We start from the raw sequence: 27,707 nt of genomic DNA on the forward strand, positions 1-27,707 counted from the left end.
TGACTTTTTCTCTGTGGAAAGGGGACAGATGACATATATTTGCTGGCTCACTGGAGGGCTTAGCTGTCATTTGGATGACTGTAACTGTCACCATATTGGTGGTAGACAATGTGAGATACATGGACCCTTATTGAACAAAACAAGAGGAGCCTGGCGTTTGGGGGAGTCTGGTTACATATTCAAACAATGGCCTGTGGGTGCTTTGGTGGAGTGAAGGTCTGAATTCCGATGTGGAATCCTGGCTCTGTTCTTGGTCTTCTGTGGCCTCTGGTACCATGTGGAAGTTTCTGGAAAGTGTCAGCAGCAGAGGTAAACAACCTCACAGGTAGGAAGCACAGAAGACCCAGGAGACCTTAGAGCAGGCTCTGCCTTCAGCTAGAGAATTTCCTGCTCTCCAGCATCTCGGAGTCCCAAGAGAAAGCAGATCCTCAGTTCTCCAGTCTGGTCTCCTGGTGAGTCAGATGCCCCAGTGCCTTGGACTAGCTCCCATCTTCAGTAAGAGCAAGGTCAAAGTCACAGACCACAGCAGAAGCGTTTGCTCCTGTTTCTGTGGCTGCTCTAGAGGAAGGTGAGAGGCGGAGCAGGAAGGGGTGGGTGGAGAGGTGGGAATGTGTATAGTTCTTTTGCTTGGTTCCCGGCTGGTTATTTACAGAAAACCACAGCCAATGCAGTGGAGTTAAAGTCAGGGAGCTTGGCATCTGCAGGCAGAATCCTGAGAGACAGTAGGAGGAAGTGGGGGACCAGATCTCTGAAAACATAAGAAAACAAATTAAACTATGCTTAAGAGAAAAAAAAATCTTTCCTCATGACTAACCCCTGATGTTTAAGACAGTTCCTCTTTCTAGGTCCTACCCTGTCTACCAGGAGGATGATTTTCTTGGGAAAGGGGACTTTTCATTGCACTATTTGAAAAATTGCTTTCATCTGACTTCAGTTTTCCCATCAGTTAGCATAGGGGCTTTTATGGCAAGCCTACAGCCTGCCAATCTCGCGCATCCCGGAACAGTGCATGTGCTGCTACAGCCTTTCATCTCAGAAGGGATAGAAATCCTTGGGTTGGCTCTATGGTCCCTACACTGTCACATGCACTTGCTGCAATGTGGTCTCTGTCATGGCGTGACATTTTAATACATGCTTGAAAGTTAATATACGATGATGTAAAGAGAATTCAAGCTTTATCTTCTCGTTCTCTTACTGTTTTATTTTCTTCAAAAATGTCCTCACAGGAAGCTCACCTCAAGGAGTTGGGTCAAACGCAGCATTAGTGAAGACTCCATATGTTCCTAGGTGGCTAAAGAATAGAAACACAAAGAGGGTCTACCATGAAGTTACTCCTCCAAACAGCCAGCTCATAGTACCTCTAGAAACAACGGATTGCCACCTACCCTGGCATCCTGTCTGTTTTAATCAGGAAAGTAAACAGAGAAGCAGCTTCATGATCCCACTCAGAGCTCTGGCTAATTTGACTTGCGCTTTCCACTCGCGCTTTTTCATGGTCCTGGGAATGGAGCCCAGGGCCTCAGGCACACTACACAAATGCTCTACCAGCAAGCCACATCTCCAGCCCTACCTACACTATTGTTGCTAGTGGTTTCTGGGCAGAAAAGGATTTACCCTCTAAGGGGTTGCAGCCTCTTCTTGAGAAGAAGAAATAGTTTCAAAGTGCTCAATCTTAATAAAGGGTGCTTGAGCAAGGGTTTCTGCAGAATGATAGTACTGCCCCCTAGGGGTGGTTTTTAGATTTTCGCGGTGATGAAGAGGACAGGCATGTGGTGGGCAGAGGTCAAAGATGCTGCATGTCCATAATCACAGGATACAGAAGAATTGTCCCAGATCCCGTGTGGCTTTGGAATACCACTATTCAGGATTAAAGATAGCCTAGAGCTTAATTGCTTCACATGAAAATACTGTGTTTTTTCATCTTTTACTATCTGTGAATTGCACTAAGACAGTATTTTCCCAAAAGACAGCCCACTGTCTCTTCCGGAGCCATTGCTCATGGAAAGCCTACTGAAATTTATAAACTTTCAGTGTTCTGCCAGCGTTTGCTAGTGTAACACCCAAGCTTTAGCATTCAGTTTCTATCATAAGTCACTTCCCGGTTTATTTCTTCTTTTATACTATAATGAGGATAACTACTGTCGTTAGCCAGTGGGGTAAAGAAATGTGCACACACAGCAAGTCCTCAGAGAGAAAGACTCTCCACAAAGCAGAGGGAAGACTCCAGAACCCGAAAATCCCTAAGTTTAAGTTTGATACTTCAAACACTATGGTTAGCTGGCATATATTGGTTAACTGGCATATATTGCCCACACACTTTTTCTCAGGCCAGGAAAGACATGGCAGAAGAATATTCCAGAGAGGAGGAAGCCTTGCAGACATTTCCCCTGACACAGCACGTTAGAGAGACAGGCTAACAAAATTTGTTCTTGCACAGACATTTCCATCTTACCTGTGAGGGTTCAGGGGGTATTTTCCATCATCTGAAATAAGGGAGAAAACATGAATCAAAGAAAGCAGTGAGGTAAAAGAGTGTTACCAGTGTTAGAAATTACTCAAGAAAATCCGAAGGCTGAGTTTCAGAGACATGTGTTATATGCAGAGTATTAGGGACTGGCTGGCCTGAAACGTAGGTGGTAATTGTTTTAGACTAAATTGGGCATTTTATCATATTTTATCCCAAAATTGTCCTACCTTTTTGTCTTTTAGCTTTGTAGGGGGACAAAGCTACCCTGTCCTCATATCTCTGAGGTCCCCAGACCCTGTACATGAGGGCTCCCGATTCCTTTAGCCAGGTTTAGTCCCCTGGTCCTTGGCTAGCATGGTAATCTCATAAATCAACTCACAAGGGCACTACAGTGGATGCTTTCATCTTCCCTCCTGGTGACACAAGCGATCAGGAGCCTCCTCTCTTAATCTAAACTGCAGACTGTGGTTAAGTCCTGAGACATGGCTGCAGCACTGTTTGCTACCTGACAATAGACTATTTTGACATCGGAAGCCAAGCTGGGATGAGCACAGGAAACACCATCCTTCCCCAACTCATCAATTTTGTTATTGTCAGAGATTTAGAAAAATGAGAGGCTACTGGCACTTTTATACCCTTGAATTTATCTGAAAACTGAAAAAAACAGTTTGGCAATGGTTTATAGGGTCAGTAGACCATGGGGGGAAGGGAGGAAAAAACGATGTAATTCTGACATGCTTATAGAGCTTAAAGCTGGGTCTCCAGAACTCTTCTTTCTACCGTCTTGATTTGGTTAAGTAAGCACACAGTTTCATGGAGGAATTCGCCACAGCTATTGGCACATCTCTCGCACCATCAAGAAACTACCCTTTGTCACCATCAGTCTTCCACGCACAGGAGATCACGTGCACGAGTGTTAGAGAAACAGATGTCATGCAATGGTGGTGTTGTGTGGGGAATAATAAAGGGAGAACATAGGACATTTTGTCCCATGAGCAATTAAGGCCAATGGAATGCGAGGTCTGGAACAGTTTAACACAGACACAGCTCCTTCCAGTTGTCTGGACTTAAGCATCAGTCACTCCTCAGTGCCTCAAGCTGTTTATGAGGAAGGACAGTCACAGCCTCGTTAGCTTCAGAGAAACATGTGTGAAGCCAGTCAACCATTGGGCAGGCGACAAGACACAGCAGATGGAGAAATAATGTTTGCAAGTCTAAGAACTGGGTGATTCTTTTGTCTTTCGGTCTAAGTTCTCTTTCTGACGACAGGCTGGTGAGGTGTCCCTGGTAGTCTTCGTTATTTGGTTATTCTCCTGTTTAAATCATCTCCAAAACCACAAATTTGCAGGCGAGAATTGTTGGGTATGTGTTTTCAGAACACTACTGAAGCAGCGGCTTCTCAAGCTCCAGCTTTCTCCTCCTCACTGGTCTGTGAGTCTGCTGGGTCAGCTGTTCTTCACTGCTAAACACACCACCTCGCCCAGCTATCTAACGAGCTCGTGGTTTCCTTTGCTAGAACCCTAGTTCACCTGCTCACCTTGGCTACATTCCATAACCCAAGCTGAGGCTGAGGAAGCCTTTGTGAAATGCCAGTCTTATCCAAGAACCATTGTTCTATGTTACAGTAACATCTACACTGTATTTCTGTTCTTGCAGACATACCGTAAGTCAGTATGTGTACTGTTTAACTTATCTGTCCCTCTTACAGGACTTTTTCTTCCTCGACCTCAGGGATCGTCACTATTGGCCCCACCGTCTGGAAAAGCTGATTTGCCAATGGCTACTCCATGGGCAAGTGAGGGAAAGAAGTGTGGCATGTTTGCAAAGAATGTTGCTGGTGCCAGATGCTCTCAGATGCTTCAGAAGAATTTTAAGGGAAGTCTTTGGAAAAATTCACATAATGGCTGGTGACACAGCCCAATGGTAGAGCACTGGCTTAGTATGCAGAAGGCGTGCACATGTGTACACACACACACACACACACACACACACACACACAACATACACAAAGAAAAAAGGAAAAATTCCAAATTTCTGTATTGTCATAAATTCCTGCAGGTGATTCTGACAGGCAGTCAGGACTCAAGGCCACAAATATTAGTCTTCTTGTTTTTTTTTTTTTCAAGCTGTTTCTAAACGGCAACTACTGACTTTATCCCTTCACTCCAAAATCGTGAACAGAAAAAAGGAAGGTTCCTTCGTATTTACCTTTTTTCCTGAGACGCTTTCTGAGGAGAGCCAGGAGTGTCCCGCCCACTGCCAGACCCGTTGTAGACGCCACTGCCCCACCCACGTAAGTCAGTGCCTCCTGGATGGTCAGTGGTCCTGCTAAAATAAACACACGTGAATGGTGTGAGGGGAGCGGGCACAGGCCAGTCATCCTCTCCGAGGCAGGGCTGTAAGCAAGATCCTCAAAGGGCCTGCCAAGGCTGAAAACCTGAGAGGAAAGATCTGGAAGTCAGAAATCCACTGCAACGGAACAAGAAGCAGGGCCTGATTGCATCCCAAGGCTTAAAGTTTTTGATTAAAAAAATCATGATTTTAAAGTGGACAAGACAAAGATCAAAGATCCCCTGAAAGGAACTTATTAGTAGATACAAATTCATCAGGACATATGTATCAGTCAATGATGGGGCAAGTTTTCTTTATCCATCAATGACTTGGCTATGTGACAGAAACTAGCCATAACTGCTAAGAAAAAGTAAGGGTGACGTAGGGGCTGGGATAGAGCGTGTGCGCGTGCGCGCGCACACACACACACACACACACAGAGGGGGCATAATTAAATGACGAGGCAATTTTAGAGGCAGATGGTAAACAAAGTCTGGCACAACAAATAAGGACTGGGTGTGAGAACCCTTAACCCTTGGTTAATGTATTTGAAGTGTCAAGGTGCGTTAAGCAGAGGCTATAAGAAGTGGGGAAATTTGTTTCACACATCTAAACAATGACAAGGAAAGGCCCGGACCCACATGGTCACTAGCCTCATGCCTGGGGCTCTGGATAAAGCAACAGATTCTTTGTAGCTCATTGTGAAACATTCATAAAGCAAGTGGGGAGGGCAGAGAAGGGAAGAAAAGCCACCATGAGAAATGTGTAGAAAAGAAGCAGGGATTCTGTCTTCTAGGTCAAGGTCAATATGTACCTTGGCATGTTGGCATGGCAGCTGACCAGTGACCATTCTCTCGGCATGTCGCCTTTGCAGAGCCATTTAGTAACTGCCCCTCTGGACAGTGGAAGGTGCAGGTTGATCCATAGCTAAAAGTTCCCCAGGGATTGGAACAGTTCGCCACTACTGGTGTGTCCATGTGCAGTTCTGAGCACTTCACGGCTGCAAGAAAAAAGACAGCAACAGCAGCATGAATGGGAAGCAAATACACAGAAGGAAGGCAAGTGGGATTGTGCTTTGCTTTTAACTTGGCTGGAACTGGCAATAGATGTGGCTGATGTGGAAAGTCAGAAAGGAGGTCAGTCACATGTAAGAGCCACAGCAGCTCTTCAAATACCATCCCACCAAAGTAGCCAAGAAATAGTGCTAGGCAGAGCACAAGGCTGACCCAGACTCTACAATGAATTGTTAATGCGAAGCTCTATTCTCCAAAAAGTCTCTTTACAAAATTTGCCCCTCAAAACCAGTATTGACTTTGTATCTACATGTTGTTATTGATATAGTGTGGTGAACCAGCCACGTCAGTGTGTCATATCAAAATACTGATTTCATGTCCCTCACAGACACCAGACATTTGGAGGAGGAGACCACAGCCCTCTTTAAACTATGTTTTAGGCAACTTCAGATTCTTTTCCGTAAATTGTGGACAGGAAACAAACCACAGGAAATCAGACTTAATTCAAGTAAGTGTTAGAGAACAGTCCTGACATTTGTAAAGCTCAATGTTGTGCTTTGTGGGAGATATCTAGATGAAGGAGACGGGGGACCCCATGCTTGGTGCCTAGTGTGGTAGCTCCTTAAGAAACGTCACTCAGGGCTGGCGTCTTAAATTCTAACCATTGTGAAAACACCGCAGGTTCACACTGCCGCATAACTAATCATGGTGCAGCGTGTACTTCACAATTCGTTGATCTGGCTTTTCATTTGTGTGCTTTTAGCTCTGACGCATGCATGTGTTCTATGCACGTGTCGCCTATGTATAAAGTGGTCTGAGGGGAGGGCAATGCTGAAGTGGCTGCCACACATTCTTCTGCCTGGAGCTGCTGTGGGCTTCATGGAGGAGTGAGTGCCTGGAGCGGTTGAAGCACTGGGTGGAATTTAAACAGGCAGATGCACACAACGGCTAACTCATCTACAGCAGGAAGATGGCTTCAGAACTCCCTGCTCCTGCCTAGTTGGTTACCTCTGCACGCTGGAGTCACTGCTGTCCATTGTCCTGAAGTCCTGCATCGGAGCGAGCTGGCTCCTCTGAGTGTAAATCCAGTTTTGCACCCAAAGTAACAAGTGGTGTTTGGAGCAAAGGTTCCCAGATGGTGGCTGCAGGACATCGTCCCCTGTCCAGGAATGGTGAGAGCGGGACAGCGCACCTCTGCGTTAGGAAGTGATGTTACGCCTGTCACGGAGAAAAGCATTTCCAAGTGTTCAGTATGCTCATGGGTTGAGAGAGTGTATCTGAATTAAGACTGTCATGCAATAGCTGCCTTCAACTTTTCTTGTAATAAGTGATCTCTAGCAATTTATATATGGCTTGGTGGAGGAGAGCACTTGTTTCGAAAGCAAAAGGACCTCAGTTCAATCCACAGCATCCCCATAAAAGCCAGTGTTGGCAGACAGAGACAAGTAGATCCTGGGGACTTAACAGCCAGATAACCTAGGCAAAAAGGTGAGCTTTACGTTCAGTGAGAGACCACGTCTCGGAAAATAAGGAGGGGAGGAACTAACAGAGGAAGACAACTGCTAGCCTCCTCCAACTTCTGCATGCGCACACATGGGCTCTCATGCCAGCACATAAATGGGCACACATACCACACACGAGTAAACAAGTGATTTAGCAAAACAGTATTTTAAAAGTGCCCATGAAAAGCCATTGTCCTGATCATAAGAAGAAGTGGAGCTGATGCTACTAATAGCCAGTAAGAGGCTAAAACTAATGGGCCAAGCAGTTTTCTTTATTAATTAACCAATGAAAGCAACAGATAGATAAAGACACTCCCACATCAAGGAGGCATTTGGAGAGCTGCTACAGAGATCTAGCACCTCAATAGAAGGCCACATTAGATGCAAACAACTGCTTATGAATTGGTGGAAGATATACTATTTTCTGGCCCAAGTTCAACACGAAAGATGAAACAGAAACAATGCCACTGACTTGGTCATAAACTTGCCATCGATAGAATTATGATACTTGATCTCTCTGCTTCTTGATTTCTTGTCCCAAACACCCAGGCCCATAACTGCCACCCAGCATCCCCAGCAAGTACAATGTACCACTCACTTTGCTCAATAAAGATCTTCAAAGATAAATAGTTTTAAAAGACGTGAAAGCAAGTCTCTTCATAAGAGTCATGGTATCTTTTATTTGGGAATAGAAAAATCCTATAACTTCTTAGAAAGTTTAAGAACCCACAAGTGTGTTGACTACACCAACAGTGTAATATGTACTTGCTACATAAATGAGCTATGTGTCAGAGTTAACCCCAAGTACTGCTTCCCTGGGGAGTATGTCATTACCCGTGCAGGTTGGTGGAGGTGAGGACCATCTTCCAGAAACCGTGCATTCCACGCTGGCTGATCCCACTAGGTCAAAGCCCTTGTTACAGGAGAAGCGGCAGGTGGAGCCAACACTGAACTCTCCGTGATCATGAGAACAATCCAGACTGCCTTGATCGGGGGCAAAGATTCCTGGGCACTTGATGGCTGAAGGATCAAATGAGAAAGTCACGCTTATTAAGATCTTCTGTGTTTCACAGAGTTTATTCATTTAATAGTTGACAAATAGCCATTGTTTACGTTCTATGTGCTGCCTCTTGAAGCAGTGTGTCAGCATGTCGGCACAGGTGTTTGCAGGAAGAGGCTATTTGTGAGTGTTTTACGCATCCTTGAGGAGCACACTAAAACAGTCAAAGAGATGGAGGAAAAGAGAGAAGCGAACCATCCCAGGGTTCGGAGGGTACATGCCCGCTGTATTTCAGAATCTGGACAAGGATAGGCAGATAACACAGACAGAGTGCTGGAGCTGGAGGTGAACATAAAACCAGGTCTCTGTTTCCTAAGAAGATTAAGGAAGGTATCAGGTGCTCAATTCAGTGGCCAACATGGTCTCTAGAGGAACAGTGAATGGGGAACCATGTTAACCATAAGGAGAGCAATAGTCTGTGTCAGAGAGGTGGCCTATAGGTGGGGACAGGAGGGACACAGCAGCTGGACCTAAGCAATCCAACTCACAGATGGCATTATGGGAATTAGAAGTGCCTTTGTCACTGGTATGCTCATGGAGAAGATTCCATGGCCTGAAAGTTCCAAGGGGCCCAGGGAACTGGTATTCTTCATAATGGAAATACTTGTGGAGCCCCCCTCTCCAATGGAAACATCAGTGCACAATGAAGAGAGAAGCTAGGCGTCCCACCCACTGATGATCGCAAGCCCCTGTGGTCCCTTCTAGGGTTCTGGAAAAATATTGCCTGAGAACCTGGGTTCCCAAGGGTTAAAATTCCAAATTAAGGTAGGAAAGTGAAAAGGAATGGCTTCCCTAAAAATACAATGCATTGTGGGTAATGAAGCGAGAACAGACATTAAAATTAGGATTCAGAAGATTGACATAACCGAGGACCACATTTTGTTAGAGGTGCTGTCCCTGGGTGGAGTCCAGGCTCACAGGTAGGAGGCAAGTGCTTCCGTCTGCAGAGAAAAGAGGCCCAGGATGGAGTGGAAGGAAGTGGTGTGGGAGATCACAGGCTTAGCAATTGAGCTGGCTACATACATGGTTTAAAAGTTCAATGGGATTTATAAATGGAATTTGGGGTTTTTTTTTTGCCCTTAAAACACAATCTGAACAGTATAGCTTAGGAACCTGTGACTAAGGTGACAGAGAGTGAGAGATAAAGGGCTGAGCAGGGTATACAATGCATAAACTCTGCCCTCACACGGCCTGAGTTCCTTGAGGTTAGAAGTGCACCTTTTCACAGCAAGTGTTGGCATGTACGCCCTTTAGTACAGTAGTAAGTTCTTGGGATATCAGTTTCCGGATGGATAAGTATTCGAACTGTTTCCGCACAGCTGTAACAGACTCTTAAAAGGCATAGTCTCTTGGCTGACCACCTGCAGAAGTCACCCCTTCAGCCTGTGCCTGGACCCGGGGTTTAGAAGCCCTGCCGCTAGGTGGCAGTGTGGTGTAGCAATAAAAACACCCAGTAGCCTGTCATTCTGCCCTTCCCTCCATGTTCTTATTACAGTTACTTATTCTCTTGGTGCCCTGTTCTCTTCATCTTTAAGTGGGCAACATCAATTACCTCTTCAGAGGTGGTTTGTGTAGCCCAAATAAGAAAGTGTTTGAAGTGTAGGTCTCATTACTTACCCTGACTGCATTGAACAATAAATTGGAGCAATAACCCTTCTGAACCCAAACAGGAACTATAAGTGAACTAACATGGCACACTTCTCTTTTAGAACATACTACATGCCTATAGTTATATGAGAAACGTTGTGCCCACTGGGTGCTTCCAGGAAGTCAAACACAAGTGAGCTCTACCCTGACACTGTCAGCAGGGCTGCGCTGGCGCGAGTGAATGTTGCCAGAAACTGATTAGCTTCCGTTCAACAGATGCTTGATACACACTCAGTTTGATTCCATTTACTATTGAAGGCAATATAGAGATGGAGGGCCTGAGGAGATGACTCAGTGGGCCAAGTATCTGCCAGGCAAGTGTAAGGTCCCAGGTCTGATCTCTGGGCTCTGTGTAAAACATGGCATCGTTGCACACATCTGTAATCCAAGCACCAAGAGTGTTTAGACAGATGTGTCCCTGGAGCTTGCTTGCTAGTCAGTATAGCCAATTGGTGAGTGAGGACTGGGTTCTGTGAATAACCATGTGTCTAAAAGATAAGGTCAAAAGCAGTAATGGAAGCCTCCCAACATCCCAACATTAATGTTTTCTGCAGCCACATGCATACTATCCCTGCATACAAACACACACACACACACACACACACACACACACACAATACATACTACAGAAACATGCACATTTATTATACAATCTGCATGCATGCACACGTTTGCATGCACACACACATACACACAATGGAGGATGCACAGCTTCTGCATTTTAAACTCAATGACTTAAAACCCATAAAGAAATAGGAGTAAAATAGGAGGGAACATGAAAGCCAGGGTAGATTAAATGACATCCATCCCCAAATAAGCTACTAGTTCGAGACTTAGTGGGGTTGGCGAGGGTGGATATGGGAGTGATGGCTGGAGAGTGTGGTAGAAAAAGAGACAGAGTTTCTCAGAAAATAAATGCTCCGTTGCATAGCTGAGTATCACTGTGAATGGCAATGACTTTGGACTACGTCACCTCTGAGCTTGTCTCTTTCTCATATGTAGCACGGAAATGATATAGACTTCCCTTATTCTAGAATGGTAGTATCATGTTCTGTGATGATGTGGAAACATTGTTAAGACTGAAACGATTTATACTCAATTCGTTAAAAGGTTATTCAGGGAGAAGGGAATTTTTGATCTAGAGTCTCATGCCTAGATCGGGACGCCGTCATCCAAATCTCTAATAATTCTTCCTTCTATAATGCCATCTGAGATAGGACAAGATAGGACAGATCCAAGTGCCTACCTTCACACGTGGGCGGTGTGCCTGTCCAGTGTCCAGATGGAGAACAATCCAATCTTTCTGGTCCAGAAAGATAAAATCCTTCATCACAGATGAACTGGCACGTGGATTTGTAAGTGGAACTTCCACGAGGCTGGATACAGGTCATGGTTCCGTTGTGAGGGCCGTGCAAAGGTGGACAGGTGACGTCTACGGTGGCAAGGACAAAGTGGGGGAGGGGAGATCATGTTAGCACTCGGCATTTGGAAACCCATCTTCTCTCTTTCTCACTTTCTTCCTCCCCCTCCCGTGTATGTGTGTGTGTGTGTGTGTGTGTGCTGTTTGTCTGTCTCTACTTGCAAGTTTAGCATTTAACTAAAGGTGATCATTTTTTGTTTGCATTTTTTGCTCTTTCTCTGTAAGAGGCTGTGGAACTGGTGACAGCCGCAGTTTCTTACAGTTGACTGTCATTCTGAGATCTCACCCACACGGGGTTTCCGAGGAAATTCTACAAGGGACTCAGTGCCTTGAGGTTCATTTTGGAGGCCCCAGAACCCAGAAAGTTGCTGCCTTGCTATCTTCTTGAGAAACAAACCTAATGTGTTTCCAACAAACAATGTCAAGAACTTAGAGGTGGAAAATGGGGCCGATTTCTTTCTTCCTCTCCCCAGCGGTGGGTAGAGAGAATCTGGGCCTATACCTCAGCTTGTGCTATGCATGGTGACCCTTTCAACCTTAGCTGCTTCATTTCCAGTCTACTAAAAGCTAACTCTGGCCTCATAGCTACTCTTAGCTGTACAGCCAGTCTCCTGAGTCACACTCGAAGAGGAAATATGACAGGGGATAAAGGAGGCAATGCATTTTATCAGCTGTCTGCAAGTGCCAGCCTCCACCTCTTTCCAGAAGCCATCTCAGCCTACAGGACCAGGCATAACTGATCCCAGCTTATTTTCCAGTAAAAGTTACGTCAGGTCTCACAGTTCTTTGACCCCATCTTTAAAGTCAAGTGTGAGGTGCTGGGAGACTAGCTTGGGCTAGTAATCATAGTGTGTGACTTTGGGAAAATTGCTTAACCTCTCTGAATCTCAATATTTAAAAAATGTCTTAGCCAATCCAATAGTGAATACATTCTCGGCACCCATTGTCAGTAGTTGTCAAGATGGTCCTCTCGCAACCCACAGAGCAAGGAAGCCCATGGACTGACCCTCAGAAGAGAAGACAGAGTCAGCATGGGCTCAGGGACTTCTTTACTGCCGGGCTTGGCTGCTCACTGTATGGTTTTAAATCAGAGGAAGTGCTACAGCTGTCCCAGGCCAGCTCTCTCTTGCTCAGCTAACTCAGCAGCATGAAGTTTTAAGGTGTCACCTGTACCTTTGTTTCTGACTCCCCCCAGCAATACTCCTCTCAATCTAATCAATTTCTACAGAGACCGGGGTACTGTCTGCCACTTGCAAAGTCTTCCTGAGTTCAGTATGTCGGGGGGCGGGGGGGGGGGAGGTCCGGAATGGAGGGCTATGATCTGGAAAGGCAAAGGGGAAAGGGGCGTGGGTCCTTGGTTTGGTGGAGTCATTTCCAGCTCTCCTGTGACTTTGCAAGGGTGAGTGTGGAGGGCTGTGGGGACAGTGACAAGGGAAATTATCTGATAGCATGCTCTCCCTCGGAAGTGCCGCAATAGCTTGTGGATTCCTGCCTCGACCACATGTGGGTATTTCACTCGCTATGCACCCAGCCAGAAGAGGAGAAAGTTCCTCCAGAGTAAACAAAGGGCTGAAAGCAGAAGGGGACTGGAAGGTCACCGGAAGCTGGGGTGAGAAGCAAGCTCCTGGCCGTGAACACCCATAGGCAGGACTGTGGGGCAATGCAAGGACTGGCTTTCCCGGAAGGGACTGGTCACTCTGATAAGCCTGCTCAGGAATTCTGAGCTCTTCTTCAAAGTCACATGGACGGCAGTGTAGTGAGGATGAGAGCTGAGGGGGCAAGCTCATGGCCTCGTTCTGCTCTCTCCAGACTCAGTTCCTCACTCCCAACCCAACTCCTGCTTGCTGTAGGTTCTGATGCCTGGCACGAAGGAATCCTATTATGCTGTTAATTAATTCATTTAGTTATTCATACATGCATTATTAAATTTAAAATGGTGTGTGGGTGTGCATGTGTGTGTGTGTGTGTGGGTGTGTACACTTCTGTGACCTGAATAACAAGTGGTTTCTTCTTCATGAAAAATATGACCTGCTTGCTTTTACTTAGCTATTAAAGGCCTATACAAAGTTGAAGGCATGACAAATAATACAGAAATATTTCATATTATATATATATAAAGGATATTATTAAAATTTAGTATATACAATAAAAATACTATTACAAAGGAAAAATGGATGAGAAAATACAGGAATCACTCTGTGCTAGAATGTTAGCAATATTTATTTTAGGGGACTGATCCTTCAGAGGCTATCTTTTATTTTTCTGTTTTCTTATTGTATTTCTATTTGTAGATTTTCTAAATAAAAATCTTGTGTTCAAATTGTTTGTCATAAATCTGTCTAAAACCAATAGATACACTGAAAGAAAAAGAAATGGGAAAAGTTGAAGATTACACATCTTCAATTCATAAAGTCAGGTGATTAGACCAACTCCAGTTCACACAGGATGTTATGGTGCTCACAGGACACTGGCTTTTTAACACCAAGTCTAACAGAGATAATGGTCTTATTAAATCTGCACATTGCTTTCTTCTGAGGATGCTCTAATCTCCATAGTTCGTGGCTTGTGTTCTTCCTTTTCCCTGTCCTCCCCGCTCTATCCTAGGCATTTTCTCCACTCTTATATAGATCTCAGCGAATGCTTGCAACTAGGTTCTGTAATTCTACCTCCCTCGTTCCAGCGGGACATGCCATGGTCCCAAAGAAGAAGAAAGTGCTGGATCAGCCTTGGAATAAACACTCAAACTAAGTTTTCTTTTCCTCCTCTTTCTGGGTACTATACTTAGTCAATAAGTACCGCTTGTGATAGGAGCCTGTTAGTCCTGATGTAGATTCTGATAAGGACAAAGCAAATGGATGCATTGCTGCTATCCATTGACAAATATCCTGACACTCGCAGTATCCACTTAGCTTCCGATGACATTTGCATTTAGGGTTCTCGGGACAGAGGATGAAGGGCTTAGAGACAGTACTCACTCATTTTTCATCTAGTTTCAAGGTAGACCCTACACAGTCCCTGCCACGGAAATAGCCTTTAAGAATATTGCTTCCAATTTACTTCCAAGAAAATGGGGAGAATGCATGCTTACCTTGGCATTCTGGAGGAACCCCACTCCACTGTCCAGTAGCCAAACATTTGATTGCACTTTCTCCCACCAAGAGTGAGCCTTCATCGCAGGAAAAGCTGCAGACTGACTGGTACTTCAGGGCACCAAAGGGGTCTGAGCAGGTCACCTGAGCTTTTCTCGGAATTGAAAATTCCCGACACTGCAATGCTAAGGGGTGAGGAAGGCAGGGAGTAAGGAAGCTGTCACACATAAGTGTTGTTGACTTTGACCCATCAGCCCTTTTTAGTGAAAGAATAAACACTTGTGAGTTGAGGTTGTTTTACTTGGAAGATAAAGAAAAAGGTTGTAATTAATGTCAATGATACTTGATGGATTTTACAAGGAAGAAATGTTTGAACAAGTGTTGGCTGAACCAGTGTTAACTGAACCAGTATTAACTGAGCCAGTGTAGAACAGTTTGGTAATACATTCCAATCAATCTAAAGTTATCATACCTTTGGATTCAAGAATCTCTGAGGAGTGTAGATTCTTGAGATTCATACCAAAATCAACTCAGTCATTTTTGTCCAGACATTGTTTGTAAGAAATTTTTTTTTAAAAAAAGCATAAGTGGGGCATAAATTTCAGGGCGGAGGAAGTAAATTGTGGATTCATGAAAGGAATGTTCATGGTTCTTAAATTTCATGTGTTTTACTTGCAAAATATTGTGGAGGTGTGTCTATGTATAATGTTAAATGGAAAAGCAGAATAAAAATTATGATCATGATTAAAGTGTGGTCTTTTGTAAAACAATTTTAGTTAGCATACAAAATGATGGGTTTCATTATGACATTTTATATACACATGCACAAGCACATATATAATTGTACCTTACTCGTTTCATCCCCATTGTCTTATCTGTTCCTTCTCACTGCCTCTCACTACACTATTATCTGCAAATATACGATAGTCATATATGGAGAGAAATCACTTATTTCATTTTTATCACCTCTGAAATATGAATAATAGTTTTCACTACCTCTTGGCATTAGACTATCTGAGATCACAGGAAATGCTCGGTAAATCCTGGCTACCAGCCACAGTAGCAGCCGCAGAGGCACTGGCGACGCCAGAGCCATCCTCAAGGCTGTGTGAGGACAATAAAAGAAGTGACAGAGGATCCAATTCCAGATGCTCAAGAAGATATCCAACCATCTTCTCAGGATCATTTGACATTTACTTGCCCCAGTACAAGGTGGCTTGAACAATCCCTTGTGATCCTTTTAAAAGGGTCACAGGGCTTAGCATGTCTGTGTCTCCTGGACAATAGACAACAGCACGTGTAACCACCTCCCTGTTTTACCACTGTGAGGCACCTTTATTCCTTCACTGCCTGCTTTTCTCTCCACTGTTTTCATCGTGCTCAGTACACGGACCATAAAATCTGCCATGTGCCACTTAGCTGATTGAAGTGTCTGAGTTGTTTGTGTTTGTACTGTCATAGAGTCTTCATCACCTTTCTTCCCCAGGGCTCTCTTCATGACCCCAAGCTGAATTCCAGGCACACTAACAGTAATTCCTCTTTCCCTCTCCCTTACCATTCTACAGTCTGTCCCTGTGATTATATTGCTTTACATAACAGATATAGATAAGACCATATAGTACTTGATTTTTGGAGGGTGATTCATTGTCTTTAAGATCTATCCATATTGGAGCATGTTGGGATTCCCTTTCTAAAGCTGAATAGTATTCTAGAATATGTGAACACCAGATTTTGTTTATCCATCCCACCCACTGATGCTCACTTGCTTCCACAGTTTACTGTTTGAATAGTGCCACTGTGAACCTCAGTATACACAGATTCCTTCAAGTTCCATTTGCCAATCAGGGTATACACAGGCCCAGGGACTGACACAGCCTGCTGAAGAGTACCAGTAAATGGTGACATAAGATGCTGTCACGTACTTCTGGATCTTGGTTTTGCACAGATACCCTTTGTAAAATGAGGCAGTCCCAGTGACCATTTTGTGACTTAGTCTTTATTTTAGAGCAAAACACTGAGAACATGAAATCCTAAAAGAGAGCCATTTTGTCAAATAGGGCCACAGACTTGGGATTTATAAGGTAACTGTTTCATTCTGTCTTTCTTTGTTTTTATAAAGTTGACAGCAGTGTTGGTGGCTTTAGAACACATGGACTCACAACTGTTGTTGACACAAGTAGGAAGAGCAGGTATTAGTGTCCCTTTTAGTAGAAGTAACAGAACTCAGGAAGACCCAAAGCCTGCTGACAAAAAATGATAGACGTGGACTAGCTGCCTGTTCGTTCCTCTTCCACCATCTCACATTGTTCCTTACACATCATTTCCTCGGTGCTGTTCTCCTTAGTCCTCTCCAAACATGTGAACCAAAGCTACTCTCGTCTTGACTATGCTGTCATGAGCATGGCTTAAAACGTGCCTTGCCCACCATTTGATCTCTGGTAGCAAACACAAAGAGTCCAGCCCATCTCAGGTTCTCTGTCAATGTCCAACAGACAAGCGAATGGTGGTGTTGAGTGCCCATCGCACCTGAGAGGCACAGTGGAATGATTCAATGTCACATTACCTTCACAGACTGGAGCCGGGGCTGTCCACTGTCCCATGTCAGCACAGCGGATGACATCACTTCCCCTCAGCTCGAAGCCCTCCGCACAAGTGAAAGTACAGCTGCTGTTGTATGCAGATGCCCCTGCAGATGGGGAGCAATCCATGTTTCCGTGGACGGGGCTCTCTGGAGGTTCGCACGCGATGGCTGAAGGGAGAATGCCAGATACGAGGGCTTTATAGAGTCTATTAATAGAGGCCGCTGCTTTCCTGCCCAAATTACCTATATATTCAAAACCCTCAACTCTTTGTCCAAAAGGAAAACTAGCCTTTCTGAGTCCCTCTTTGGCTGGCTCACTCTTCAGATCTCAGTTTTGATATTATTCTCCTTCAGAAGGCTTCCTTCCCAACCAAACTGAGGGGGAGGGATTCCTTGTGTGGTTCCTCAGACGGTGCCCTGCATTATTTATGCAGGATTGTCATTCTTCCCTCTTACCCCACAGTCTCCTTGATGCTGGGGTAGTCATTCAGAAATGCATCCTGGAGCCCTATACTCTCTTTGATAAATTCAGAGTGCTCACTCAATGTTTATCAGATTATAAAGAACAGATATGGGAAACGTAGGCTCAGGAGGAAGCAGATGGGATAGTATAGCTACTGAGGATGCTCTGACCCAGTGCTGGATGATGATTCCAAGTGACCCGTATCCTAGAACACAGGATGTCATCCTCATCACATTGTTTGCCAAGGGAGTGCAGCTCAAAGTAAGTTCCTGCACACGGTTATACTCTGAATGACCCCAGTTCTCATAAGGACCAGTTTCCTCAAACCCTTCTGTGGAGACGGTATGCCTCTAGATACGTCTGCAGATCTGAGAACACAGAAACCACCCCTTCACCCTCACCTCTAGTTTTTACAGAACCAGATCATGTAAGGGCAAAATGTCCTCTAGTGCTCTTCTTCTACTGTATAATCAAGAAGAAATGGGAATCAGAAATGTCGAATAATCTCCCTAAAGTCTATGTGTTGAGGTGTATGCCTGCCTGTGTGCGTGTGCGTGTGTGTGCATGTGTGTGTGTGCACGAGCCTGCTCATACGTGCTCACATGTGCACATGACTGCCCATGTGTAGAGGCCACAGGTTGGTGTCAGGTGTCTGTCTCTATCACTCTCCACTTTATTTCTGAGATTCTTATTGAGCCTGGGGTTCGCTGCTGCAGCCAGACTGGCTGGTCAGCAAAGCCAAGGGATCTTCTGGTCTGTAAGTCCCCAGTCCAAATGCTGAGGTTATAGGCACATGTCACCACCCTTGGCTTTTGTGCTGATTCTGAGAAGCCAAATTCATGTATTCAGGCTACAGCAAGTGCTTTACCCCTTGAACCGGTGCCTTAGCCCCTCCCAGAAGTCTCACAGCTCACTACTGGAGCTGGGCTTGTCATCCAGATCTGGGAGTTTACTAATCCAACCTTCAATCTCCTAGTTTCCCTCCCCGTCTCTGCCCTATAAGCTGAAGGGAGAAGCAACTGCACACGGCTCAGTCTTCATGTATTATGTAATCACCTGGGTTTGCACCAGAGCTGTTCTTTAATGCGGGTTCCTTCATTCCTTTGCAGAGTCCATCTCCAGAGATTTTGAGCCAAGATGTCTCATTATCCCTATAGCTACTGCTTTAACTTCTTCTCAAGTGTAGGATATTGCCCTGCAGAGTGCATATGCCAGTGGGACAGGAAGGGGATGTGGTTGAAATAGGCAGAGGCTGAAGTGAGCAAGTGCCCAAGTCTCTCCTTTGTATTTTATCCTTGCCATTTCTTCCCTTTCCTCTGTCTTTTCTTTATTTTAATTTATGTTTTAGACAGAGTATTATTATGCAGCTCAAGCTTGCCTCCAACTCACTGTGCCATCTAGGTTAACATTTAATTTACAGAAGCCCTACTGTCTGAGGCTCTCAAGTGCTGAGACTACAGACATGTGACACCACATCCTGCTTACACATGCTACTTCACTGTGTGCCTTTCATATGCGTAATTCTCACAATGCACCCAGCGATTCTTAGCCTCATTTCACAGATGAGAAATCTCCAAGCTCCTGAGGTTGAACAAGTATGATCCTAGAGGAGGCTGTCTCTGTCCTTAAGAGCCCTTAGTCATGCCTACCATGGCATGACTCCATCTAGGTTATATCGAGAGCTGATAAAATAATCTTACCTTCACAGGTTGGCAATGGTCCAGTCCACTGGCCAGACCCAGTGCAATGGAGTGTGTCCGAACCCTTCACTTGATATCCAGGATGGCACTCAAATTTACAGCTGGAGCCATAGGCAAAGGCAGCAAGTGGATGTATGCAGTCCATGTCTCCATGGACAGGGCTTTCCAGGCTCTGGCACTGCACAGCTTAACAGAAAAACCAAATGATAATGAGAAGGGAAAATACCCAGCATGGAGGGAAAACACAACCCCAGAGAACAGTATAGATCTGCCTGTTGAAACACAGATGGAGCTGGGAAGATGTGGGGACCAGGATGCTCTAACCAACCTGACAAGGAGTATCAATCCTCAGAGTGACCTGAACGTCTGAACAGAGTCCTCCGAGCTTTGACCTTAACATTCTTTATGCTTTGTGTGTTTCAAGTCTGATGCTGAAGGCCCATAAATTGATGTATTTGCCCTCTTGCATATGAAACACACAGACACTACCAATACTATTCTGAAACTACTTGTGGTATATGAGTTGGGGAAAGAGTAGATTTTTCTATTTTCGTTATAGCAAAATCAGTCCTTTGTTTTCCCACAGACTGATACTGCTTTCCCATCCCAGATTTAAACCATCCAGCTTAGTAGCTGAAGGAAGGAAAATTAAAAATTGACAATTCAGAATGACTTCTCCACAAGATGACCAGCTTCGTCTATGCCCCAGCTAAGATGGGGTGGAATGGATATTATATATCTCAATGACATTTGCTCTTACATTCTGGGACTGGAGCTTGTCCCACCCCTAGGTACCCCATCGCTCCATCTTTGGCCAACTCAAGCGAGTCCTTCTTTGTACCAAAGCTCCAGCTTCACTACTGATGGGTGATCCTGTAGGCCAGATGCTGGCCACGCTTCCTCCTTCAGCACTGTTCAGGGCTGAGCACTAGGAGGCCAAGAGTGAGCACAGAGGCATGGAGTTCATGCTGGGATGAGTCCCCTCTGTGTTTTGGAAGCTCTGGGATTCTGTGGCATTCATACTTCCCAAAGTGGCGGGCAAGGTCATTCTTAGTTGGTTAAGTGGAGTTCAATGACTGTTCAGAGATCCAAAGAGCCATGTTTTTTGCTTAAGAAGCAATGATATACGCTCAATCCCAAGTTCTCATCATGTTCAAAGTTCACTCTACAAGGAACAAAAGGGAAGGAGTTCCTTCCCAATGCTTTTGCCAACAAATAAAAAAAAATTAAGCTACCACCTCTATGTAGGTAGGAGATGCTCCACAAAAATGAAAATAGGATTAACCTGATTGACTAATAATTGTGGTAACTAGAATTTCCAGCTAATTTAGATCCTTATTGTCTTCTCAAGTTTTTATTTTTTTAATTTTCATTTACTTTAAAATATTTTATATGTATGGGTATTTTGCCTGAACGTATGTCAGTACACTACATGTTTGCTTGGTTCCTGCCGAGGCCAAAAGAACCCTTGGAACTGAGTTACAGGTAGCTATCAGCCATCATGTGTATGGTGGGAACTGAACCTGGATCCTCTGGAAGAGCAACCAGCACTCTTAACCACTGAGCCATCTTTTCAGTCCCGATTTTGCAAGTTCTTAAGGGAACACGCACTGCCCGCTGATGTAGTCCCCCAAACTCCAATTATTTAGTGAGGATGGAAAAAATAAGGTCTGCCTACCTTTACACTGCGGAGGTTTATTTGTCCAGATTCCAGAAGCCAAACATTCCAGCTTTCTGGGTCCATCCAATTCGTACCCTTCCACACAGCGGAAATCACACTGTGAGCTGAAAGCGAAGTCTCCCCGAGGGTGGCTGCAGTTCACGAGCGCATGTTGAGGAAGGTCAAACTTCCCACACTCTTGGACTGTGGGGGACAAAAATACTGATTTTTTTCTCATTGTAGACTTAAAAGCTCTGCTAGCCACAGTGAGTTGCAGATTTCTTTATTCTCCCTCCTTAGACTCCTAACCCAAGCCCTCCTTCTTAACCAGGTTCCTTAGCATTGCCAGCATCTTAGACAATAATCACCTTTCTGGACAGCTCAATTCACTCACTGTCTTTTTTATTTATTTCAAAGAGGCAAAATTAAACATTAAGGCTCTCATTTTATCTTCCTGTCTTTGTATTTCTCTTTTATTCCTTGAAATATTATGAGTGAATGATCTCTCCAAAAATAAAGTGATTTTTATCCCGGGTGTTTTGGGATAACTCTGTGGAGAGGGCGGACAGACAGCAGAGGGGATTTCCCACTCGCCCTTATTATCTAGAGAGGATGGAGCCTCTCTAGACATCCAGTTACTTCCTGGCATCATCTCTCACCCAAGATCAGTTGCCAAAGCAACACCACCCAAGCGCCAGCCTCACCGTATTCGCACTCTGGCCCATAGAAGCCGGGGTAGCAGGAGCAGGTGTAGTTCCCGATGGTCTCAATACACTCCCCTTGCTTGTTGCAGGACATGTCCTGGCAGGAGGCTGCGTGGATACAGAGAGGTCAGAGTCACACAGCTGTGACTCCACCCTTTCGGGAGCCATGTAGAGGGCCACCCTATGCCCGGTGAAAGACATTGCCACAATAGGAGCAACAGAAGGGCCTTGTTGATAAAGGGCCTGAGGACTAAAAGTGACTAAAATTAAATAAACAAATGATGTAAACAGAACTACACAAAGTGATAGTGTGGTTGGCATTCAGTCCTAGTGGGTATTCGCTTCAAACTTCTTCTCAATCTGGACCTTCTTACGCTAATGCATACTGGTACGGAAAAGTGCTAGACGGCAGGGTTTGTCGTTCTAACTTCACCATAGGAGTATTGCAACGCTCCTGTTGGATGACACATTTAGTATTTCCAAAGGATGGTGCAGCGATGTGTAGACACAGAACTTCAAGTGCAGTCACAAACAGCTGTGTGGACAGAGGGACTCTTTCATGTCAAGGAAAATGCTTTCTAACAGAAAGTATTAATGCCCTGAAGCTGACTTATACTCAAAGGTGGTTAGGAAACAGATTTGGGTCTCCAGAAAGGAGTGTAACAGAAACTCAAAGAATAAATCTTCTTATAATAGCATGTGCTGAGACCTGACAAACTTGCAGATGATTATTTCAGTAACCAAATTTAATATCTCATTACAATATTCCTATCTATGTGTTGTCTCTCTTCTGGAGAGAACCTCATTACATCTTACAGTGCAAAATGTCGGTCAATGTCAGTGTGTCTAGAATATTGGGTTGTTAGGGATGGATCCTATCTAAGTTTTGGAAAAGCGTACCAATTAGCGATGTTGACTTTTGTCATCAGAAAAAACATAGCAGCACTTTGTCAGTGATTTCCAATGCCTTTTCTATTTTGTAAAAATTCTTTGAAAGCCTCCTGGTCCTAAGAAAGTAACATTACCTCTGCACAGTGTCTTCGGAAATAAGGAGGGTGGGCTGGGCAATACTAAGGTCCCTTCTAGCTTCCGATAGATGCTTTTCTCTAATCTTGATTCTATCCTCTCCAAGGCACTCGGGAATGCCAGCAATTCTGCACTCTCTTTGTGGCCCCATGTCACTGACTCAGGCGGTTACATCCCTCGACCAGGAAAGACTTCTTTTTCAGGGAGGATGGCCCGCGACCAGGGGAGGCCTCACCTGTGTAGCACAGGGCCCGCTTGCGTTTGGAGCAGGGCTCATCATTCCACTTGCCAGGGGCCGAGTTACTCTTGATATAGATCTCCACGCAGTCCTGGTTGTTCCTCTTGTTGTTGGGCTCGTTGTCGGCCCAGTTCTCAGCCTCCTTCGTGAGAGTCTTATTGGTTCCCACCCAGGTCCACTTATTATTGATCTTTCGGATCCCAATCCAGTAGTAAGAGCTGAAGTATGGGATGACGTCATTGAGGTGCGCGATTTCATTCTTGTTTTGGATGGCCACTAAGTCTGTGAAGTGCCTCTGGCAGAATGCCCGAGAGTAATTCCACGGGTACGCCTTTATGCTGTAGTTATAGGTCCACGCTGCCACTTCCTTCTGATTTACAAACTCTGGGGGGATGGGGTGGGAAATAAACATTCGTTAGTATTACTCACTGGATGGAGCCTGATTCTAAGCTTATTTCTGAGAGTAAGATGAATGTCACCAGGAGAAAGATGCCAAGAACAAGGCTGTTTTCTGCCTGGTGTTATCTAAGGAAAAAGGAGTGTTCTATAAAGTGGAAAATATGAGGTCAGAAAGGAAAACGCCATCTTCTAAAAGATTTTGGATGTTTAGAGATTGGTGATCCCAAGATAGCAGAGACAGGGGGGAGCTTAGCGCTCAGCCAGTCTACTCTTGCTTCATGGGTTAAAGAGACAGGTAAATGGCTTGTCCAAGCTCACATTAGGGAGCACATGAACGTGGGATGGAAATGAGAAGCCTTGTGATCTGGAGCCTCCCACTGCTCCATCTCGGTGCCCACCATGCTTACTTTCTTCTTTACAGAACACCTGTTTTGTTTTGTTGAGTCAGGATCTTACAGCATAGCTCAGGCTGGCCTGGAACTCCGTCTCAGCCTCCCAAGTACTGGGATCACAAACATGCACCGCCATGCCTGGCTACTCCTTTGCCTTCCCTTGTAGCTGTCCTATTATGTTGGCTAAGCTCCCCTTCTTTCCTGGTAAATTTCCCTCTTCTGTTTCCCTTGGTAGACTCAGGTACACTTCGCCCTTCTCCCTCCAGGCTCCCACTTCTCTTCTAGCCCCATGTTGTAAGACCTGTTTCTGTGATGTGACCCATACCCACCAATGTGAGTCTGTTTGGTTGTGGGCCCCCTTTTAGCCCCAGATTCTCATCATGAATCACGGTGATTGACCCTTACTGATAATGCAGTAAGTAGATGCCTGCTGAATTCGTGAACTGCTGTAGGGCTAGGCTTGGAAACATCTCCCTTCTTGCAGCCACACACTTTACTTCTCTTAGCTGTTTCTCCCTGATAAATTACCTTTTCCAAATCTACTTACTCATGCATTAAAACAGACCCTTCCTTGTAAGTGCTTGTGATATAAAAACAAAATAAATAAAGTATGTCCCCTTTGATACAGAGGTTGTTATTGGAGCCCATGGGAACTCATGGGGCAGAAGAGGCCAGTTCCCCAGAAGAGGTGGACAATGCCAGCAATCAGACCTGGAAACGACTCCCTTCCTGTTTATAAAATTCTGTTTCTATTTGACCCATGAGATTTGCCATATTTCAACTTTCTTCACGAGCGCCTCGGTGGTAGTGTTTTGCCTGTAGGCTTTACTCTGGAGGCAGGCAAGCATGGCGGTACACACTTGTAACCTCAACCTTCCTTACAGAACTGGGAGGCTGAGGCAGAGGGATCACAAGCTTGAGGCCGACCTGGTTTACATAGTAAGAGAGGAGATTTATTTTGGCGCAACTAGGATTGCACTGTTGTTTCCAGCAACTAAAGGCAGTGATTAATGTACTAATATTATATACTAAACTGTTTACTTTGACTTTGAAGAAATTCACTTTTATTTTTTTAAAAAGACTTCTTTTTTGTTTGTGTGTGTGCGTGCTCATGTGGGTTTGTGTGCACCACTTGTGTATAGGCATTGTCTGAGTCAGGAGAATGTCAGGTCCCCAGGAACTGGGTTACAGGAAGCCGTAAGCCACTTGACATGGGTGCTGGAAACTAAACCTGGGTCCTCTGGAAAAACAGCAGGTAACCTTAACTGTTGAGTCATCTTTCCACCCCCAAAATTATGTTTAAAGAAACTGAAATAATGCTGTGAGTCACTGAGAATATTGTGGCCTGTGCCTGTCTTGTCTAGATGATGCTGATCCATCCAGCAACCCTGTGGTTCAGTGTGATAATGTCTGCTGTATATTTCTTTCAGGCCCCTGGGTGTGAATGGTTTCCCACGCCTCACAGCAGGCTACCATCCCAAACTACTCCCATTTGACCCTGGGATCACTCCTAAATACTCAGGTCAGGTGAAGGTTCACGTAGTATTTACCAGAGATCAAAGCAATGAACCAGATAAGCTGAGCAACTCCGAGGACTGCACTCTGGAGTCTTGGCTTCCAGGAAGCTTTTAGGCAGCCGGCCTGAAACAAAACAGAAACTTTCCTTTAGTATCTACAAACAACCAATGAGACTGTAGAAATTCGGCTGAGAATCACTGGGATCATTCTTATCTCCTGCAGGAAGGTGTTGTGGACCTTCCCCTTCCTTCTACTTTTTCAACACTCTCCCGACCCACCATAACGAGGCTGTGAAGGGCATATCAAATCTATTGGCCTTTAGAGATGACTTCAGACAGCTAAGTTCTAGAAATGCTCATCTTATCCAAGTTATTATTACACACAGCAATACTGAACTTGTAACATCTAAATGGTATCTTACAAATGAAAATTGCCGACTTAGATGCAGAAGCTGTCTACTTGACATTTTTACATTCATAACCCCCCTAAGATTTCAAACTCACAGTGCATTGCCTTTGAGGATGTGGAGTATGAGGCATGTCCAAGCTGAGCAGGGTACCAATATGCCTTTGAGGATGTGGAGTATGAGGCATGTCCAAGCTGAGCAGGGTACCAATATGCCTTTGAGGATGTGGAGTATGAGGCATGTCCAAGCTGAGCAGGGTACCAATATGCCTTTGAGGATGTGGAGTATGAGGCATGTCCAAGCTGAGCAGGGTACCAATATGCCTTTGAGGATGTGGAGTATGAGGCATGTCCAAGCTGAGCAGGGTACCAATATGCCTCCAAAGCCACTCTAATGTTACGACCAACGTGAACACAATGGTTTTGTATTTAAACCCAGGGTTTCTACTCCTTCAGAGAAATAGCTAACTAAAATGACTGTAGAGAAATTCTGAATTGCCCAGACTGTACCGCTACCATACACGGTACGGGATGCAGAGGACACAGGGTGGGACAGCATATGTCTGAGGGGGCAGATGGCCTGCTGGCCACAGGCTCCAGATACCAAGACATGCATAACTCAGACCAAAGCAAGTCTCCCAGACAGTGGTGAGTGACTTGGCCAGCTTGGCACTGTCTACCCTAGAGTTTCTGAATTCTGGCTTTTATGGGTAGGTAGAGTGTCCTCACAAGCCAGCACACTAGTCAACTGACCTCTGCATAGTCGTCTCTCCAGTGCCAACATTGGTACTATATTCATCACAGCTTAATTGTGTTCTAAAAATAGTTGCCATGTAGGTGACATTTTAAAAAAATTAACTTTCAGAGACTTACGGTTCCAGATAATTAAAGATACTTTCATTTTTATTTATTATATTTTTTATAAATAAGCAGGAAAGACATTGTGTTTAAAATTATATTAGCTTAGGATTCTGTAGAGGAAGTAAAAGGGGGTCAGTAGTTAAGGAGACAAAGAGAATAGTAGTAATGTCCGTGTTATCTCATGTTTCTTAGAGTTTGTATCATTCCAACATTTAATACCTTTTTTGAACTTTAAGACGGAATACAACAGTTTTTTAAAGAGCTATGTTTATAATATGCTGGAAATATAACCTTAATTTCAAAATTTATGAAGAAAATCTTTAACGCTCCACTTTAAAAGGAGGGGAGGTAGCACAGTTTTCCGAAATTTTGGAGATAACGAAAGAAAAGCTCTTACTGATGAACATAGCAATGTAACCTGATGCGGGGACCCAGTACTGGCTTTGACCCTTGGCTGGCTTCCACCCTGAGGAACATGACCGTTTTAAATCCATTGCATTTCCACCTGGGCCCCTGTGACTTGTCCCACTAATGGTATGTCTAGGCATTTTAGATGCTGGGGTCTGCCTAAAGGAGGCATGAGAAGAGTGAGCTGATGCGGCTTCTAACTTTGTTTTTTTAAAAAAAATCACTGTGCCCAAATCTACTCATTGTTTTCTGTATTAACTTTTTTCAACTTTTAAATAAGCTTTTGTTTAAATACAACCCTCAAAAGAGGTACTCCCCATTCTGAGTTGTCCGTTTATTTGTACAAAATTTAAAACAAGATTTTATTTAAATTTCCCCAACTATTGTACCAGTTGTGTGTGTGTGTAAACGTCTCTCTCTCTCTCTCTCTCTCTCTCTCTCTCTCTCTCTCTGTGTGTGTGTGTGTGTGTGTGTGTGTGTGTGAGAGAGAGAGAGAGAGAGAGAGAGAGAGAGAGAGAGAGAGAAGAGCGGTTTGAGGAAACGTAAGGTATTAGAAAATTGTGATGCTCCAAGAAGTCCTGACATCATAAAAGGAGGACACAAACGTCTGTGCACCCTGTTTCATCTTGACACTTCTGTTCTTCAAGATCATCAAATACCAGGACTCATCTTCCTGAGCTATTTCAGTCCCACAGGAGATGCAAGGGTCCCTGCCGAGTCAATTCTGCATTTCCCTGGCATTCCACAGTAGGTGTTCTGGTCTACTAAGGGACGATCACCACATCCCATCACGGAGTTTAAGTGATTTTTCCCAAGTTGGCTA

The 27,707-nt window shown here is 44.6% G+C and overlaps 1 protein-coding gene across 1 annotated transcript; it reads right to left on the reverse strand.

Moving 5' to 3' along the window:
• Positions 1-25,965, reverse strand: LOC121454982 (selectin P). The gene is made up of 16 exons (XM_041662446.1): positions 25,714-25,965; positions 25,243-25,333; positions 22,899-23,285; positions 21,638-21,745; positions 20,952-21,137; positions 19,274-19,459; positions 17,093-17,278; positions 14,529-14,714; positions 11,267-11,452; positions 8,148-8,333; positions 6,820-7,029; positions 5,613-5,798; positions 4,676-4,795; positions 2,453-2,483; positions 1,236-1,291; positions 1-748 (listed from the first exon to the last, which is right to left on the reverse strand). Exons 1-15 carry the CDS (start codon positions 25,963-25,965, stop codon positions 1,237-1,239), a joined length of 2,556 nt encoding a protein of 851 aa, XP_041518380.1. The 3' UTR covers positions 1-748; position 1,236.
• Between the last annotated feature and the right edge of the window lie 1,742 nt (positions 25,966-27,707).

Source organism: Microtus oregoni, unplaced genomic scaffold (genome assembly GCF_018167655.1).
Source record: "Microtus oregoni isolate MIOR12 unplaced genomic scaffold, Mior012 000013F_ref0000133, whole genome shotgun sequence".
Lineage (NCBI taxonomy): Eukaryota > Metazoa > Chordata > Mammalia > Rodentia > Cricetidae > Microtus > Microtus oregoni.

What these genes read in the sequence shown, in the direction of transcription:
- LOC121454982 (XM_041662446.1), bottom strand. Translation starts at nt 25,965, where the DNA reads ATGCCTCATACTCCACATCCTCAAAGGCATATTGGTACCCTGCTCAGC. An exon ending in TGGGCCAGAGTGCGAATACG is followed by an intron (nt 21,138 to 21,637) that starts GTGAGGCTGGCG and finishes TGTCCCCCACAG; the next exon opens with TCCAAGAGTGTGGGAAGTTT. An exon ending in TGCCATGCCAACATGCCAAG is followed by an intron (nt 4,796 to 5,612) that starts GTACATATTGAC and finishes TGTTTATTTTAG; the next exon opens with CAGGACCACTGACCATCCAG.